Below are 17,810 nucleotides of genomic sequence, written 5' to 3'. Positions count from 1 at the left end.
GTGACGCGCCCGCGCCGTCAGAGCGGCCGGAAGCGCCGCTGGGAGCAGTAAACAACGGCGTCGGGAGCCGCGGCCGCCGCTTCCATCTTGGAGGAGCCCGAGCCCGCGCCCACCGGCGACCATGGGCAGCGTCCTGGGCCTCTGCTCCATGGCGAGCTGGGTAAGGTGGACGCGGGCGGCGCGGGGGTCCCTCCCTGCCTTTCCCTGCCCGCCGGCGGCCGCTGCTTCCCCCGCTCCTTCCCTCCCCACCCGGGCCTCGCCCGCCGCCTCCCCGCGCCTGTGTCACCCAGGGCGGCTGTGGCGCTGCCTTCCCTGCTCCTCCTGCGGCACGGCGAGGCTGCGGGCCCCTGCCCGGCCCCATGGGAGCTCTGTCAGCCCCGAGCGGCCGCGGCCCCGCTCCGCCGGGCAGGGCTCTCTCCCGCCGCGCTGGAGGGGGCGGCCCCGCCATGGTCCCCCTCTCGGGCTGCTCCCGGGATCCCCAGGGATGGGTCGGAGCTTCGTCCTTAACCCAGACAGGCCGGCCTGTCGAGCTGCTGGGCGCCGCTTACTCCGCGCTGCTGTGCGGGAGGTGTTACGGAGTCCGCTGAAATCACCTCTCCCCGAATCTCTAGAGTCTGATCAAATGCCTTGAACTCCAGGGTTTCTTTCGGGAAAATCAAAACCCGCACGTTTCCCCGATTCTAATAGTTGTATTTAACGCCTCTTTCTTACGGCTTTGTCTGTAGCAGCTCCACCCTTTGTAGCATCTTTGTCTCGCCGAGCCATCCTTTCCTCGCGGCACGGTAATCCGTGGTGATGTGTCACCACGTCAGGTGATTTTTGTTCATGGGAAGCAGTAGATTGAGATGGCATTAAGACTCTTGGCACGATGCAGGAAAGCAAAGAAGTTGGTAACTGGTAACTTCAACTGAGGCATTGCTTTTCTATCAATAAGTGATATCTCTTTCCAAGTCTAGTCCCTGTGTATATTGACACAATCAAATGGTTTCTGAGTTTTTAGATGATTGCTGGAAGAATGTCAGTGGCATTGTGAAAATCTGAATTTTTCATACCATAAATATTGTACCATGCATGAGTTAAATTAAATTAGCTATTATTAAAGCATTCATACACACACTTCTAGTGATATAACAAAACCTCATATTTATCCAAGCTGCTATTTTTGTGATATCTGAATGTATGGGCTTTGACTCCTCTAGTATACAGTGACCTTTAATTAAGAGAAAAGATCCATAATCACTTAATCTCATGTAAAAAATATATGAAATTATCATAGAATTGGAAAATCTGAATAAATTAACTTCCAGGCTGATATGCCTGTAAATAATCAACTAGAACACTGATGATATCCTTTTAACTAATTACTGTCAGGGTTCATTTTGCTCTCATTAACATTTTAAATACTACTTAATGGTTTAGCCAGTTAGGCTTGAACTACTAACTGGATGTAGTTAACAGTGTTATTTTTAATTATTGTTGAATACTTCATGACATTGTGACTATAGGCTTTGATTCGAATACTTGAGTTAATATATACTGCGTTTTCAAGTTCATAAACAGCCTTTCCTACAACTGTTTGGTGTTTGTAGTGTTTGAAGAGCCCCTGTCTACTTGCTCTTGTTTGTTTCTCTACAGAGAAATTCAGCCTGTTAGATAAAATTATTTGCATGAGATCATAACCTTAAATCAGATTTAGTGTGAGTAGTTAACCCCTGGCCCTTCCTTTGAAGTGCCTAACAAATCAGGGTGGATAGTTTTTGTTAGTGTTACTTTTCTCTTTCTCCCGATGGCTTTAAAGGGTTAATTTTCTTTCCACATTTAAAACCACAGCTAATCAGCACTTAAAGCCTATACAGCAGTTCAGAACAGGAGCTGGAGTCTGTGCACGCTGGTCTCTAGGGATGTGTCAGTGAAACTCTGAGAAGCTCACAGACTGTGGCTGTGAGGAGAAGCGCGCAGTGAGGGTGGGGGAGCCGCCGCCCCAGGTGCAGTGGGCTTGGTGCGGTGCGGGCTGTGGCACAGGGACACAGCTCCGTGCCCGTGGGGACGCTGCTGTCCGGGTGGCTCCTCCGCAGGGCCACGTGTTGTGCTGTGCAGAGCCGCGCTGCTTGAGGCCCCCCCATCAGGCCTCATGCCCTGCTTGTGTCTTCTGGGCTTTTGTGCTGTGTTACTGCTGTGTGTCAGTGCTCTGCGCTCCCCTGTGCTGATCAGGCAGTGCTTCAGGTTAGCGTTTTTAAGAGCAAGGGGAGCCTGTCAGAGATGGGGGTGAGACTGAAACTGTAAGAGCCATCTTGGCAAAAGTCTTCTGCTCCTGACAGCCTAGATTGATAAGGCAGCGCTGTTTTCCCTCTGCTGTGTCTTGCCTCTATTGTTCTCTGAATCAGCTGAGCTGCTGTTCTGCTCCTGTAATATTCTCTGTCAAGACAAAGATCTTGATTAATTCAGTGTCTATAAGCTTAAGAGTAGGGATCATGTAGCCAAACCCTGACCAGGCCCATCAGGGGCTTAGTGTTTTTGCAAGTAGTTAATTCAGTATTCAATCATTTAGTCATTACTCCAGTAGGAAGATTATGTTTAATACTAAAAACTTCTTGTGTGTGCATCAGGGGCAGTAAAATTTGTCCTTCCATGATTTTGTGGGGTTCTCTGTCTCCTTCTCTCTCCTTCAGTATACATTTTTTGTTACGTGTTCCTCATGCAATTTCCACTGCCTTGGGGAATGAAGTGACTCGTTTAGCAGGCATGAATTAACTTGTATGTCCTGGTGGCTACTCCCAGAATAGGTGTGTGAGTTTGTCTTTTTTTTTTTTTGCCTTAACAAACACCATTGAGCTGCTTATTTTTCCTGAAAAATGTAAAGAGATATGACTTGGTAGGTAAGTAAAGTTTCTGGAAGGCAATAGATTTTATTCAGTTGTGTCTGTGTAAATTTTGTCTAAGCTAAATGAAAAAGTACTTGTGAAGTAACTTTTTGTCTGCATCTGTGACTAAGCTGAGTCACACTGGGGAGTTAAGCTTTGATCTCCATGGTAGTATCTTGTTGCGTGTACTACTGAAATTTTTGTGGGAGGTGTGCTTTAAATTTAGGAAGAAAGTGGCACAAACTCACCTTGTCTGCTCTGCTGATAAGCTGAATTCATTGGGCTCAATGTTGCTTGGTTTCTGTTATTTTTGAAGTCTGTAACAAATAGTTTAGCTGACAGTATACTACTGTTTTGTTGGAATGGTACATATTTTATTCTCTTTTGCCAAAGAAAGAGAGAATTGGACTGTAATGTGATGCCTTGTGTAAGTAGCCAGTTTGTATAAATAGTGTCATGTATCTTGTTCAGAGATGGATGTGCATGGGCTGTTCAGGGGCAAAACATTTTGAAAGCTGGTGTTGGAGCTGAGACACTCCAGTGAGGCCTCTCTTGAGGCGCGTTGTTTCCCAGTGAGGTGGAGACAATCATCTTCATTTCAGCTACTGCAAGTCTCTCCAGTCTGTAGAGGCATTTGTGCTTCCGCTGAGACAAGGAGCAAGTTGCTTGAATTATTTAGGTATTTTAACAAACAGTGTAACCCTGGGATTCCTTACAGAAGTGAATTTTCATAACAGGTGCTCCTGTCCCCACGTTTTCTGCAGCACATGAGCCTAGTCATATATTCTATTCTGCCAAACTCAACCTTTTATTCAAAGGAATGTTTGGAAATATTAATGCATACAGAATTAGTTCAAGAAGGTAATTCAGAGAGCTAAGATATTTTTCACTGGAAAGGTTATTTGTGTGTGTAGGACGTAGTGTAAGATAGTAGTACTATAAAATTCTGGTTTATTTGGAGACAATATTTGCCATACATTTCCTGCTTATGAAGTGTAGATGCACTACACCTAGTGTAGTTGCTTGCAGTTGTAGAGCAGCCTCCAAGGTCCACCTACTCCATCTTATATGAAAAAGGGGGCCCGAGTGGGATGATCTGGTACCCTGTCCAGCTGCATCTCGAACACCTCCAGTGATGGAGACTGCCATATCCTTGGGGAGGTTGTTGCAGGGACTGGTTGCTCTCAGTCTAAATAATTTCTTTATTATATTGAGATGAAACCTCCTATAATCAATGCCTTCATATAATTTGTGCTGCACTGAGTGGAGGAGAAGGTAAAAAGGGGCAATGTAATAACTATTACATCCTGAAATACTTATAATGAGAATATGCTTAGTTTCAGTGGTTTAGCAGGCAAAAGTAATGGTGAAGTTTGCCGATTTAAAGATGATTCTGTAGCATAGTGGACTGAAGATTGTTGACTCCTTGGGAAGGAACACATGCCAAAAACAATACAGGGAAGTTACTTAAAGGACGATGTTTGTTGGTTCAGTGTGTGAGTGTGGTTGAAACTGTAGGAATGATAATTGGCCTTTTCCTGAGGGCTGCTCGGGAGGGTGCCGGCAGTGTTGTGGCAATCTGTCTGCTTTTCCCAGCAACCCTGGGGCTCTTCCGGTAGCAGTACTGCTGGCGTTTTTGGTTGTCATACGACTAAGCTGCTGAGAACTCTTTCTGACCGATGCCTGTCATACTGGGTGAGTGGCACGTCCTGGTCATGTGGCCTTGTAACTAACACGGTCCTTATGTGACTGTGTCTCTCATGCAGTGATGGACACCTGTGGCTGTTGTCCCTGGATGTGTGCTGGGGGAGAAGCTGGGTTTTAACCCTGTTCTGTATCTTTCTGTGTCAGAGGTAGCATGGTTTGTTGTAGCTCAGAGAAGGGCAGTGATCACACATTTCAATTGTACCTTTCCTCCTTTGACTAATGTTTACTTGTGGGGCCTTGCCTTTCTTTTACTTCCCAAATTGTCACTCTGCACGTGGCAGAGAATTGTTCCCTGCTTCCCAACTCTTTCCTGGCAAAATAGCTCCCTTTTTTTCTTCCCACAATTTTCTATGTGAGAATTAAATACAGGTAAATTTTGTCATGGTTCCCCCCGCCTTGTAGTATTACAACTGTAGAGCATTCCCATCTACTTTTGCTGTTGATATTTGGTATCAATAACACATGTACTGCATATTTGCTCTGTTCTTACTGTTTGTAACTTTTACATTTCATAACTTAATTTTGCAGACTAACAGAATTATGTGATATGTGAGTAACTGCTATTGTGAAATAGTTTGCAACCTAAGATTTAGACTCTATCACCTGTTTTTTGTGTTTTGGAAGTATTTGTGGCCCCAGTGAGGATTCTATCCCAACTGTGTCAGGTGCTGAGAGTTTACCTACATGACAGTTGTGCTCGTATCTTTTTCCTGTGATGTGTTTGTTTAATCTCTGCAGCTGTGGAAGGGAGGATGTAGTTGCTAACAAAAGCATTCCTTGCATATCATTTAGCTGAAGTGAAATAAAATTCAGGAGAACAAATGAGCCTGAATCCAGTCTTTATTTCTTCTGAATGGCTAAGTGATTACTTCTGGCGTAGCACTAATTTCACTGTGCAGGGGCACATCGGGAAGCGTTGTTGTTTGGTGGCTCTGTGGCATGTTGCAGTGACTTAGTCTGCACCAGTGGTAGGATGCACAGGATGAGTAATTTTCCATCATATCTGATGATCTGTACAGCCTGATTAAATATTGAAATCTAGTAATCCAAAGCTTTTTAAATAATTCATGTTCTTTTTGTCAGATACCATGCTTGTGTGGAAGTGCCCCGTGCCTGCTTTGCCGATGCTGCCCCAGTGGAAACAACTCCACCATAACTCGGCTGATTTATGCCTTCTTTTTACTTCTTGGCGTGAGCGTTGCCTGCGTGATGCTAATACCAGGCATGGAAGAGCAGCTGAAGAAGGTCAGGTTATTTATTGCTGCATTTTTGGTAGAACAAATGTCACAAATAATAGTAATTGACATCTTGAAAAGCATGGATTTTATTTGGAAATGTGTCATTTTGCTACCAGCTGTGCTTCACAGTCCCCATTAATTTGTTTGTGGGTCATATAAAGAAGTTGTGGGAAAATCCCTCTATAGATGAAAAGCACCCTTTTGAGGTAAAGTCTCTCCTTTAAGTTCTCAGAGCAGAAAAAATAAAATTTAACATCAAACAAGAAAATTTATGTATGTGTCGTTTCAAATGAAGTATTATTGAGATGCTTGTATTTATGGCACTTAACTGATTTTTATTGTTGTTGTGATTAAAAAATATAACCCACTCTAAGATATCTTCTAGTTTTGTCGTGCTGTACTAGTTAAAATTCTATTTTAAAGTCTGCAGTAGGTAACAAAAATATTTTTCACTTCTCATAGTAGCCTGTTTTCCACCCAGGGAATTAGGAAATGTTTGTAGGATCTTACAGTTTATTAGCTATATGAAGATGCAATATAAAACTGGAGAAAGGTAATGTGAGTTATGGTAGAGCTTACAGGTTCACTGAACTTGGGTTGCATGTACTTCAGTTCTGTTTTGCAGTCTTTAGTTTTTTTCAGCAGATAGTAGCTTTGGTTAGGCATGATTTTCATATTTTTTCCCCCAAATTATTCATCTGTAAATGTGTATTGTAGGTTGGTATAGAGCTTCAGTGAGAGCCATGTTAGTCACCTAGGAAAGAAAATTACAGCCTTCTGGAGTATGATTTGACTTCTGAAAGATGTTGCTCATGTCCTGGTAGTGACTGGAGAGAATGTTCTCAGCTGTTTCATATGGAAATTACAGATTCACCTGATTGATGGTGATGGTATTTTTTTTGGGAAAGGCTGTGTCTGTTTTAAAGAGATGTAAGCAGGCTGCCACCTCCTAGCAATGTCATAAGTCTGATAGTATCTGTCAAGTCAAATTTATCAGTTCCCACTTTGATTATCTCTTGATTCAGATCAGCAAGGGAAAACTGCATTTCTTTGCGAAGTTCTGAAATTGCTAATAACATAAAAAACCTTTTAATAAGATCCCTTTCCCATTCATGGAAACATTCAAGGTCAGGTGGGATGGGGCCTTGAGCAACTTGATGTAGTTGAAGATGTCGTTGCCCATGGCAGAGGGGTTAGTCTGGGTGAGCTTTGAAGGTCATCTCCAACTCCAACTATTTTATGTAAAGATTTATTTTATTTTTATTTTATCTGGCCTATGCAGGTTTTTTTTTCCTTGCTGTGTTTGATATTCTAGTTAGACTGCCACTAATGATGCAGTCCTTCAATATCTTATTTTTCTAACAGTGTTAATAGTTACATAATATTAAAATAATAATAAATTGAATAATGGAAATTCATTAATACGCATTTACTGACAGGAAATCTTTTGATGATGACTGATGTGTCTTGTATTTATCACAGATTCCTGGATTTTGTGATGGAGGGTTGGGAACAAGTATTCCTGGTGTGCAGGGCCATGTGAACTGTGATGTCCTTGTTGGCTACAAGGCCGTGTACCGTGTGTGCTTTGGCATGGCCATGTTCTTCCTTCTCTTCTCCTTGCTGATGATCAAAGTGAAGAGCAGCAATGACCCCAGAGCAGCGGTGCACAATGGGTAAGGTGCAGAAATGAGTGCTGAGATGAGTTAGTAATCAGTTTTTGTTTCATTCCACAAAGATTTTTTTCAAGAAATAAAAATATTTAAGAGCCTCATCTGAATTATAGTCCTCTTAACTTTGTATGAACTTGTGTTCTTTTCTGAACAGTTTTCTTTTAAAGGTTATAGAGGTTACACATACATACAGATAGAGATGTATAAAACGTATCTTTTCTCCTTCTGCTGTCTTTTCAGTTGCCTCTCTGCAAAAAGAAATGTTATGTATCTAATTTCTGAGCTTTCCAGTGTATTTCATTGTGTTTGTATTTCATTTTAGTTAAGATTATCAGGTGGAAGAATATAGTGGAATTTCAGCTTGTGCATTGGCACAAGTGGTAGTTTTCATCCAGGGTCTGCCTATGTGTAATATAGCTCCTTGAACCAAGGAAATGTATATACTTGTAAGAGGACATGATACTGAAGAGCCTAAAACCATTTATGTAGCCTAATCTTGGTAGTCACAGTGATTGCTTAGACTACTGCTTTTTAGAGGTGACTGTATTTAACAGAAGCTATGAACAGCTAAGCCAAACATTTTATTTTATATTCAGTATAATAGGATAAAAAAAAGTCTAACGTAAAAAGAGAAAAAGCTTCAAATTATTTCTGTAGGGGAAAATAATTAAGACTGAGCAGAATATTGCTTTGTTTACTTTTGGGTTTTTTTGGAAAAGAAAAAGAGAGTACACTATTAAGATATGTTAGCAAGAGTAATTCAGTTCAGCCTTTCCCTCTACCCTGTTTTGTTCAGGAGAACATGCTTGTTGCAAGCAAGAAGAAAGTGGTTCAGCTACATTCTGTATCAGAGCTCTGTTGTTTTTTGGTTCTTTTTCAGAAAAAGGCATGTGGTGATTTTACATGATGAGGAATGTTTATTACCTAAATTTTTTCTAAAGTGTTTGGGATCTTCTTGATAACCTTATTTGGATTTGTGGTCTCCAATACAAATTTAGGTACTGTTTGTGCAACCCATAGCAGTTTGCTCTTCTTAGTCAATCTAACATCAGCACTAGGATAAAAGGAAAAATTATGCTGTTTAACTGTTGCTGGTAAAATATTTAATAACATTACTTTCAACACTTCTGTAATAATTTATTGCTTCAATAATATGTGTTACAGTGAGCTTTATGAAAAGCGCTATGGATTTTGATTTTTGAAATTGTCTGTATGTTCAGTAATATTTTGAGATGTAATCTTTTTGTCAGTGATTTGAAATATTCCGAATACTAGGTTTTTTGCATATATGTGTACTAACTTTTTCATGCTTGCATGCAAGTTAAGTTCAGTAATACAATCTAGTGCCAATGTTCACCTTCTCAGCTTTTTTCAGTGGCAGTCAGAGGGGGTTCTTGCCTCAGGTTTATGATAACAATAGAAAAAAATAAATTATAGTATATCTACCAGATAGTTGCTGGCTTGTACAGAATGCACAGCGGCTTTAGGTGTTATTTCAGATGAGTATTGTGTTCAATTGTAGAATGGGGTAGAGCAGTAAGATCCCTTTAAAAAGTCTAGAGTTAGAGATTAAATATGTACAAACTTGAACCTATTTCTGTTTCTGTAACTGAGAATGATATTGATTAAAAAAAGTGAATTCTAAAACTCGTGGGGTTTGTATTTCACTGTAAATTTTACAACTTAATTCAACTTTAATTGGATTTTGTCACTTCTCTATATCCCAGGGAATTAGTCCATTTTGTTCTGTATTCTGCACTTTGGTCATCTCACATTGTTCCTCTCCACACAACTGGCACTTGTTCTTCTGGTATCCATCACTTGATTGTAACAGCCAGCAGGAGAGATTAAACTTGTTCAAAGTATGGGAAGAAATGGGAAGGGATAGAAAACTTGAAAAATTGACAAGTGTTTGACATTATGGGGGTGTGGTACATATCTTTGTGCTGTTATATTCAGTTTTGAAGTGCATGTAGATGGCATCATGCCTGTTTTTGGAGCTGCCTGTCACTGGGATCAGAAAAAATAGTCTTTACCTCCTTACAGTTTTGTTGGCATAACAGTTTGAAGTTCTCTATGCAGTGTATATTTATACAGTTAGAGTATTTGGGGTGAGTTTGGTGTATCTTTGGTAAAGGATACTCCCTTGTATGCTTTCTGGAAACATCTGATCTCTTTTGATGATCTGTGAGTGCATATCTTTTACTGGAAGAAAAATTCCAATGACACTGCCCCTGAAGCAGGACATGGAACTTGATTGTGTCTTTTCTGTGCAGGATAAATTATTTGCTTTTGTTTTTGTGATAAATCCTCATCAGCTGTAGGCTTAAAGAACCTGAAATTGGGTGGGAAGAATCCAGACTTTTGTATATTTCTGTCATGTAGGAAGCGAACCAAGACTGGTAGAGAGCTCCAGCATAATATTTTTATGTCATTATAGGCACCAGTCAGATCTTTGATATTAAAATTATGAAGGGATTTTTTAAACACATTTTTCTCATATGCGGACAATCCAACAATCTCACTGCTCTGGTTTAGGAAGAAAAAAAGCAGCTCACAATTGGCCTAATTTGGAACTCTCAAGTAAGAAGGTACCTCTGGGAAATGTGTCAAGCTCTGTGTCAGTCTAGCACAGTTTAAGCATAATTTTTTTGAGAACAAAAATCTTGGGCAGATAAAATTTTTATCCTGCTTCAAATGAGGCAAGTTAAGAATGAGCAAATTTAAAAAAAACCCAATGCTTGAAGATGTGTATTTTATGTGTGAATTAGACCAGACTTAACAGTTGCCTTATTTTTTTTTTATTTCCCTTTAGATTCTGGTTCTTTAAATTTGCGACAGCACTTGCAATTAGTGTTGGAGCTTTCTTCATCCCAGAGGGACCATTTACAACTGGTAAGGGAATATTGTCTTCCTCTATATCGTGGTGCAGTCATACTTAGTTTTAAACAAAGTCAGTGCATGCTGATGTCACACAGTTTTAATTGTAGCTGCATAACTGTAGTGCCTCTCTGTGTTTAGGGACACTACGATGGTGTAAATCACCTCCGGTTCTTAACTGGTTTTGTTTTACTTCTCTTCTAGTGTGGTTTTATGTAGGTATGGCTGGAGCATTCTGCTTTATTCTTATTCAGCTGGTGTTGCTTATTGACTTTGCCCATTCCTGGAATGAATCTTGGGTTGAAAAAATGGAGGAAGGAAACTCGAGATGCTGGTATGCAGGTAAGGAGGGGCTGTACTACAGTCAAGTTTTAAACTTAATTTAACGTACATTATGTTAAATAAGTTACTGAATATTGAATACTGAAATTTTAACAGTGCAGAAAGGGCTGCTTCGTGCATGAGTGTCATTTTCTCAGATGTGTATTTCAGCTCCATTGATGTCCTTCTGTTGTCAAGTTAAGTAAGGGGAAGCAGGGAGAGGTTCAGCAGCCTCTGGGTAATAAGATCTGTTCCCTGGGAGCAGGGCATGAGTTTCACAGAATGGGTGAGCTTGGAAGGGACCACAGCAGCTCATCTGATCCAGCCTCCCAGCTCAAGCAGGGTCATCTCAGAGCACACATGGCACAGGATTGTGTCCAGATGGTTCTTGAATATCTCCAGTGAGGGAGACTCTACAGCCTGTCTGGGCAATCTGTTCCAGTGTGCCGTCATACACAAAGTAAAGAAGTTCTTCGTCATGTGCAGGTGGAGCTTTCGGTGCATCATGATATCAGAGAAGTGGCAACTGCAGCTTTTTGGGTTTTTCTTGTTTTGCTTTTTGGCTTGATTTTGGGCTTTTTTGTTTGGGTTGTTTTTTGGGGGGGGGGTTGGTTTGGGTTTTTTTGGTGGTTTTTGGGTTTTGTTTTCTTGCGGGTTTTTTTTTTGTTTGTTTGTTTGTTTGGGTTTTTTGTTGTTTTTGGGTGGGTTTTTTGTTTGTTTTTGGGTGTTTTTTTTTTGTTTTCTTTTTGTTTGGTTTTGTGGTTTTTTTTTTAGTCAGAGGTTTTGCTAGCCCTTCAGTACTGATTAAAAACAAAGTAACCTGCTAGTGCGTCATGTTGAGTAGAATCCTCTCAAACAATTGTTTTTTCTGGTTGCCAGTTAGTCATTCTTTGAAGGTATATGCTGAGTGAAAGATCAGCATATAGTGAAGGACATTAAAGTTATGTCAATGGGGAAATGTTATTTTAATAAAGTGTTTCAGGTTTGATAATTGAGGTTTTTCGAAAGAGAGCATGGCCTGTCTTCATTCAGTGGCTACTTCTCTATTTGATGTTTTTACCAAGATGTAATTGGGAAATGAGATTTTGTTTTAGCCTCTCTTGAAGAAGTACTTCTTCAGTTTCTTTTTTAAGCTGTTATCCAAAGTGTGTCCAGTACAACTATGTTCCTTTATCTTTCTTGCTCTTCCTGGTTGCTGTTAGGACACTGGAGAATCAAGCAGGGCCTCAGAATTCCCATGTATTGTTTCTTTTTAATACTTCACAGACTATTTGAGAACTTCTTTTACATTTCAGTGCTCACAACTCCCGTTGTGAGTGTGTCCCACACTTGATAATCATGCAGTATTATTCCAATCATAGTAGGCTCTGTTATTAACCAGTTTAATTATGGTTTTGTTTCTTCACAGCTCTGCTCTCAGCTACAGCTGTCAACTATCTGCTATCTCTAGTAGCTATTGTCTTGTTTTATGTTTATTACACTCATCCAGAAGGTTGTTCTGAAAACAAGACATTCATCAGTGTTAATATGCTCTTGTGCATTGGTGCTTCTGTAATGTCAATTCTGCCAAGGATTCAGGTACGATTTTAATTCTGTTGCCTCCTGTATTATCACAGTATAGTTGTGTCTGCACCTTTTGATTGCCTAACTTCCTTGTTTTGTGACTCCTTTCTGTAGGAATCTCAGCCAAGATCTGGTTTGCTGCAGTCTTCGGTGATCACAATTTACACAATGTATTTGACTTGGTCAGCCATGACCAATGAGCCAGGTAAGTGTAGTAGCAATGTAGAGCTTTTTGGGTAACCGGTTCAGCAATAAATTGTACTTCCACCTCTTGCAGGGCAGCATTAGAGTAGGGTAGTAGAATGTGCATGTGTTAGGACTCAGTTAGGTGAGCTCCTAGGAGCCCACTCTGCTGAGGGATAAGGAGGGATGGGCAGCAGGGAGGGGGGCAGGGTGGTGGGTCCAGGCAAGCTCCCTTGAGGGGGAGAGGGAAAGAGAGTGCCACTTCTTCCAGCACCTTTTCCTTTTCCTCCCCCCACAAAGCTACATTCCCACCAACAATGTGGGAGGTATAAAATAGCAACCTGGCCTTGCCCACACATCTCTGAGCTCCACCCCCTCTGCAACCTCTACTATGACCTCGTTTCCCCTTGGTCATATGGCATGTAAGAATTTCTGCTCTTTACTGACAGAGCTGCAGTATTCTAAAGCTTAGATTTTGCAGATCAGTGCAACTCCCCTGAGGAGTCTAGGAGTTTCATCTCTCTACCAGGTTTCATGTTTCTTAGGTGACCAAGATACTACTGATATTTTTCCAAACTGAGGATTCATTGCAAGTATTAATAAATGTTGTCAGTGTTTATTGTGACTGGAAACAGTTGAATGTCTCTAAAAATAAATAAGTGCAGAAATTCTGATGATTAAAATAAATCACCAGATATTTATTTTAGTGGTTTTAATTTGGTCTCTGACCCTTTTATCTTAGCTGTGGACAGTCTTTTGTGTTTCTGTGTCATGGAATACATGAGTCACCTAATTCAGTCAGTGATTATGGGAAAATAACATTGTCTTCTACTTCAGCTGTTTCATCAGTGTTACCTATGGATGCTGTGGGTTGGGAACCACTCATAATAAAAAACTGACTTACTGACATTGCTTTCCAATTCTGGGATGACTTGGGTACCCATGTATAGAATATGTTTGTCAGACTTGTTTTCTAGCAGTAGAATTTCTGAAGTTTATTATGCAGAAATGTCTGTTTTGTTGCATCTAATTATGTCAGATGGAATAGTAAAGCAGTTGATGCATAGCTTACGTAAGTTCAGAATCCTTTTATCTGCTCAAAGACACAGATTTTTATGCCATGTACTGCCATTTCCCTGCTGTAGAGAGATTCAGTAGGCTAAAATTAAATTCAGATTTTACTTAAAGACTGTCACAGTCACGACGTTCCTTTCTATTTCTGTGCATTCACCATAGAAATGTGCTATTAAATATTTGTCCTGTTCTTGTTTTATGTAAGTTCTAATGCAATTTCCCTCACAGACAGGCGCTGTAACCCCAGTCTGCTGAGCATCATTGGTTACAACAGCACCACCATTCCAACCCAAGGTCAGGTGGTGCAGTGGTGGGATGCACAAGGGATTGTAGGACTGGTTTTGTTTTTGCTGTGTGTTCTCTATTCAAGGTAAGATTCCTTTAAAAAAATACATTAATGCGCATCACTTCTTATTGTTGGATACTAAATTGTATTTATTTGGGTATCTGTACCATGTCCTTTCCTGTCATATCCAGCATCCGGACATCCAACAACAGCCAAGTTAACAAGCTGATGCTGACTAGTGATGAATCAACACTGATAGAGGATGGAATGCCCAGGAGTGATGGCTCCCTTGATGATGGAGATGATGTTCACCGAGCTATAGATAATGAGAGGGATGGAGTTACTTACAGTTACTCCTTCTTCCACTTCATGCTTTTCCTGGCATCACTGTATATCATGATGACACTTACCAACTGGTACAGGTATTCATGTTTGATTAGATGTTGTGCTGATAATGAACATACAAGATGCGTCTCTTGCTGGACAAGGAGGCACAAGTTGCATGCTCTGGAATGTAGGTCTTGAGTGGGCCTTCTCAAGGGAAGTGTATCTGAAAATTGTAGCCAACCTTGTTCACAAGTGCCTGCCATATTTTCTAGGATGATGCTTGTCGTTCACTGAACTGCTGAAATACATCCTGCTAATGTGAACAGGATAAAGTCTTTAATTATATAACAATTAAAAATTAGTGAACACTGGGCCCGTGTATAGAAAAAGGACATGTTATATCAACAGGTCAAAGGGAAGGTGTTTCTTCCCAACTCCTCCAGTTCTGGGGCTTCCCAGTACAAGACAGACATGGACATACTGGAGAGAGTCCAGCGAATGGCCACAGAGATGACTGAGGGACTGGAGCATACGTGATGTGAGGGGAAGCTGAGAGAGCTGGGACTGTTCAGCTTGGAGAAGGTCCAAGGGTGTCTCACCAATGTATATAAACACCTGTAGCAGGTGTACAAAGAAGATGGAGCCAGAACTTCTCAGTGGTGCTCAGTGACACTGCCAGAGGCAAAAGACACAAACTGAGACACAGGTGGTTCTCTCCTAACATGAGGAAACACTTCTCCATTGCTAGGGTGACTGAGCACTGGCACAGGTTGCCAGGGGAAGTTGTGGAGTTTCTATTCTTGGAGGCACTCCAAAGCCATCTGGGGCTTTGGTGTTCCTGCTGGAACAGTGGAGCTGGACTTGAGAAGCTTCAGTGGTCTCTTCCAACCACAGCCATTCTCTGATGGGGCTTGGTGGAAGGATAGTGTATTGTCTGATCCTTGAAAAAAATCCTCACGATAAAATAGTCCTCCTGCATGTGAACTGTTGCTAACAGCTGGATCAGATGTTCTTCAGAATTAAAAAATACAGCTTGAGGTCTCTAGTTATTTGGCAAAGAAAAATTTTTATTGAAAAAGCAAAAGTCATTCAGAAATGACTCTTAATTGATAGTCCTGCTGTGAAATTGATTTGTGGCCCTCCTTGGGTCAAATATGACATCAAGATGATTAATTTCTAAAAATTTTTAATTTTTAGATGGTGTCCTTTGGTGAGGCAAAATGCATTCATTTTATCTCTTTAGTGCTAACCATTTACTGCCTTTCTGCAGATTTGTTAGAGCTCCCTTGTGATTATTTCTGCTTTTTGGCAGCTTCTCCTACTGAGTATTTTCTCTGCTGTTGTTGTTTTTCCACCTCCTGTGACACCTACTTACAAGTGGTGTTCTTGTACAGACTGGTGTGAACTGCGTGGGAGAAGGGTCCTTTGATGTGTGAATTGAGAATGATCTCCTGTGAAAACAGTGTTGAAGGGTAGCTTAGAACACTAGTATGTTATATTGAAAAAAATTGCAAATGATCCTTTTTCTCTTCCTTGGTTCACAGTCCGGATTCTTCTTACGAGACAATGACCAGCAAGTGGCCGTCCGTGTGGGTGAAGATTTCTTCCAGCTGGATTGGCATCGTGCTGTACGTGTGGACTCTGGTGGCTCCGCTGGTTCTCACCAACCGCGACTTTGACTGAGCTGTGCTGCTCTGGAGGGAGGAGGCTGTGTTAGCACCGCGTGTCCCTGAAACAAACAGTATTCCGGGTAATAGTGCGGGTGTAAATACGTGTATGTGTGCTGTCCAGGTAGTATTCCCTGCTTTATCCTGCATGATTACCTTGAATCATGTCTTGTCATTTCAGTAAATGACTTTTTCTAGCTGAGCTCAGTGGTAATTGCTGTAACGATGGTTTCCATAGGATTACTCCTACTTTGAGAGCACAAGATATAAGATCAAAAACTTTTGGAAGTATGTTTTTTTCCCCTCAATTGCATTAAATGGTTGTAGGAAAAAAAGTGCAAGTGTTAACTAGGGTTATTAAACAGTGCTAGGTCAGGCTTTGCAAGTGAAGAAGGGTCTGCCTTTGATGATGCTCGTTGCCTTGATTCCAAAGTAAGCCATGAGTAAGTGTTGTTAGACTCAGAGTGGAGCACGTTGGGGTTCACTGGATATCTCGCAGCACTTTGGCACTACCAGCCTGACTTTTCCCATGCCGAGGGCAGCAGTACTTTCAGCACAGATGTGAGGGGGGAAACTTGCACCTGGAGCTGCAGAGGAGCCAGTCCAGTGTGTCCCATTGCACACAGGACAGGCCCCTGGGGCGAAATACCCTGGTATCAGATGCTCAGAAGCATGTTTTTAAGGCACCTGTTTACAATGTGCATCTACATAGTATTATTGTTTTTTAAGTAGTTTAAGTAGCATAGCTGTGCTGTAATTTATTGCTGTTTTGTGTGCCACTTTCTTGGCTAAGCTACAATCATGAAGTTTGCAAGGAGCCGAGTGGTAAAAGCTGTGTAAGCCCTTTGGAGGAATTGAGTATTGTGATTATAAAAAAAAAAAGTGGAGAAAAAGGAGCACTGAAGTTACAATAACTAAAGAAGGAGGTTTGCATTTACTGAGGCTTCAACTGACTGGTTTCTTAAAATATTTAAGGCTCTGAATCTTGAAATCTTAAACTGTATTAGGTATTTTGCTTGTTGTCCATTGCCAGAGGTGGACTTGAGCCTAGAAAGTCTAAATCTAGGCATAGTGCCTGTGCAGTTTCAAAATCTTAAAATGCTTTTGTGCTTGTTGCTTTGTAACTTAAGTACATAAGCTGCATAATTTCTCTGTTACTTGCTACAACTTGAGCCTAGCCTGACTGGGAGTGACCCTGGAGCCTGCAGCAGATGTCATGCTCATCCCTTTCCGTGGTGTTTGTAACTGTGACTTCCTGTTGCTATTCTTTATTTTATTTTAATTCTGCACCTGAACACTGACATTTACTGCAAAAAGTCTGACATGTGAAGTCAAACTTGAGACAGTAATGAAAAGATTAGTAAAGGCTTGTAATAATTTGGAATATGTTGTTACCTTATTAATAAATAAATTTGGATGAAGATGTCCCATGACTTCTGATGTCTCATGCTGCTGCCAGATGTGGCTATTTCAAGAGTCCTCTCCTGGGGATGCTTTGCAGCACTCTCAGGTTCTGAGAAGAGCTGACAGTGCTGCAGAGCACACCTGGGAGTCCCTATCTCTTGCAGGAGGTCACATGTAACCTCCCAGGTGAAGTTCTCTGACAGTTCTATGCCCATGGCAGCTGTGTCCCAGCAAACACTAACATGCCTTGCACCTGGAACTGCATTCCTACTTCAACTGCTGCCACCTCACTGGATTACACCTGTTTGAATTTGGGTCAAACACCTGAACACCATTCTACTACAGCAGTTCCTGAGTCCTGTAACAAAGAACAAGTTGCTGAATTCAGAAGATAAGCAGACTGCTCTGTCTGTGGATTCACCTTCTTGTACAAGTGGCCAGATTACTCCTTTGGAAAAAAACCTTGGAGCCACTGCCAGAGTTGGGGAATGTGGCTTTTGTGTTGCATGTATGAAGTTACTGAAACCCAGTTTCTCTTGTTTTGGGGGCTTATCAATAAACCCATCAGGCTGGAGATAAGGAAACTATTTTCCAGCAACTGTACACAGCAGATTTTGCACAGCTTC

The 17,810-nt window shown here is 41.3% G+C and overlaps 1 protein-coding gene across 1 annotated transcript; it reads left to right on the top strand.

Annotated features, from left to right (window-relative positions):
• Positions 1-17,213, top strand: SERINC1 (serine incorporator 1). The gene is made up of 10 exons (XM_064413049.1): positions 1-160; positions 5,652-5,813; positions 7,289-7,482; positions 10,295-10,374; positions 10,564-10,701; positions 12,089-12,258; positions 12,358-12,448; positions 13,729-13,870; positions 13,978-14,208; positions 15,658-17,213. The coding sequence occupies exons 1-10, from the start codon at positions 122-124 to the stop codon at positions 15,794-15,796; spliced, it is 1,386 nt and encodes a 461-aa protein (XP_064269119.1). The 5' UTR covers positions 1-121; the 3' UTR covers positions 15,797-17,213.
• The last annotated feature ends 597 nt before the right edge of the window (positions 17,214-17,810 follow it).

Source organism: Passer domesticus, chromosome 3 (assembly GCF_036417665.1).
Source record: "Passer domesticus isolate bPasDom1 chromosome 3, bPasDom1.hap1, whole genome shotgun sequence".
Lineage (NCBI taxonomy): Eukaryota > Metazoa > Chordata > Aves > Passeriformes > Passeridae > Passer > Passer domesticus.
Note: the sequence above shows the minus strand (reverse complement) of the source record. Positions and strands in the feature narration are given on the sequence as shown.

What these genes read in the sequence shown, in the direction of transcription:
- SERINC1 (XM_064413049.1), top strand. Translation starts at nt 122, where the DNA reads ATGGGCAGCGTCCTGGGCCTCTGCTCCATGGCGAGCTGG. An exon ending in AGCCATGACCAATGAGCCAG is followed by an intron (nt 12,449 to 13,728) that starts GTAAGTGTAGTA and finishes TTTCCCTCACAG; the next exon opens with ACAGGCGCTGTAACCCCAGT. An exon ending in CTGTGTGTTCTCTATTCAAG is followed by an intron (nt 13,871 to 13,977) that starts GTAAGATTCCTT and finishes TGTCATATCCAG; the next exon opens with CATCCGGACATCCAACAACA.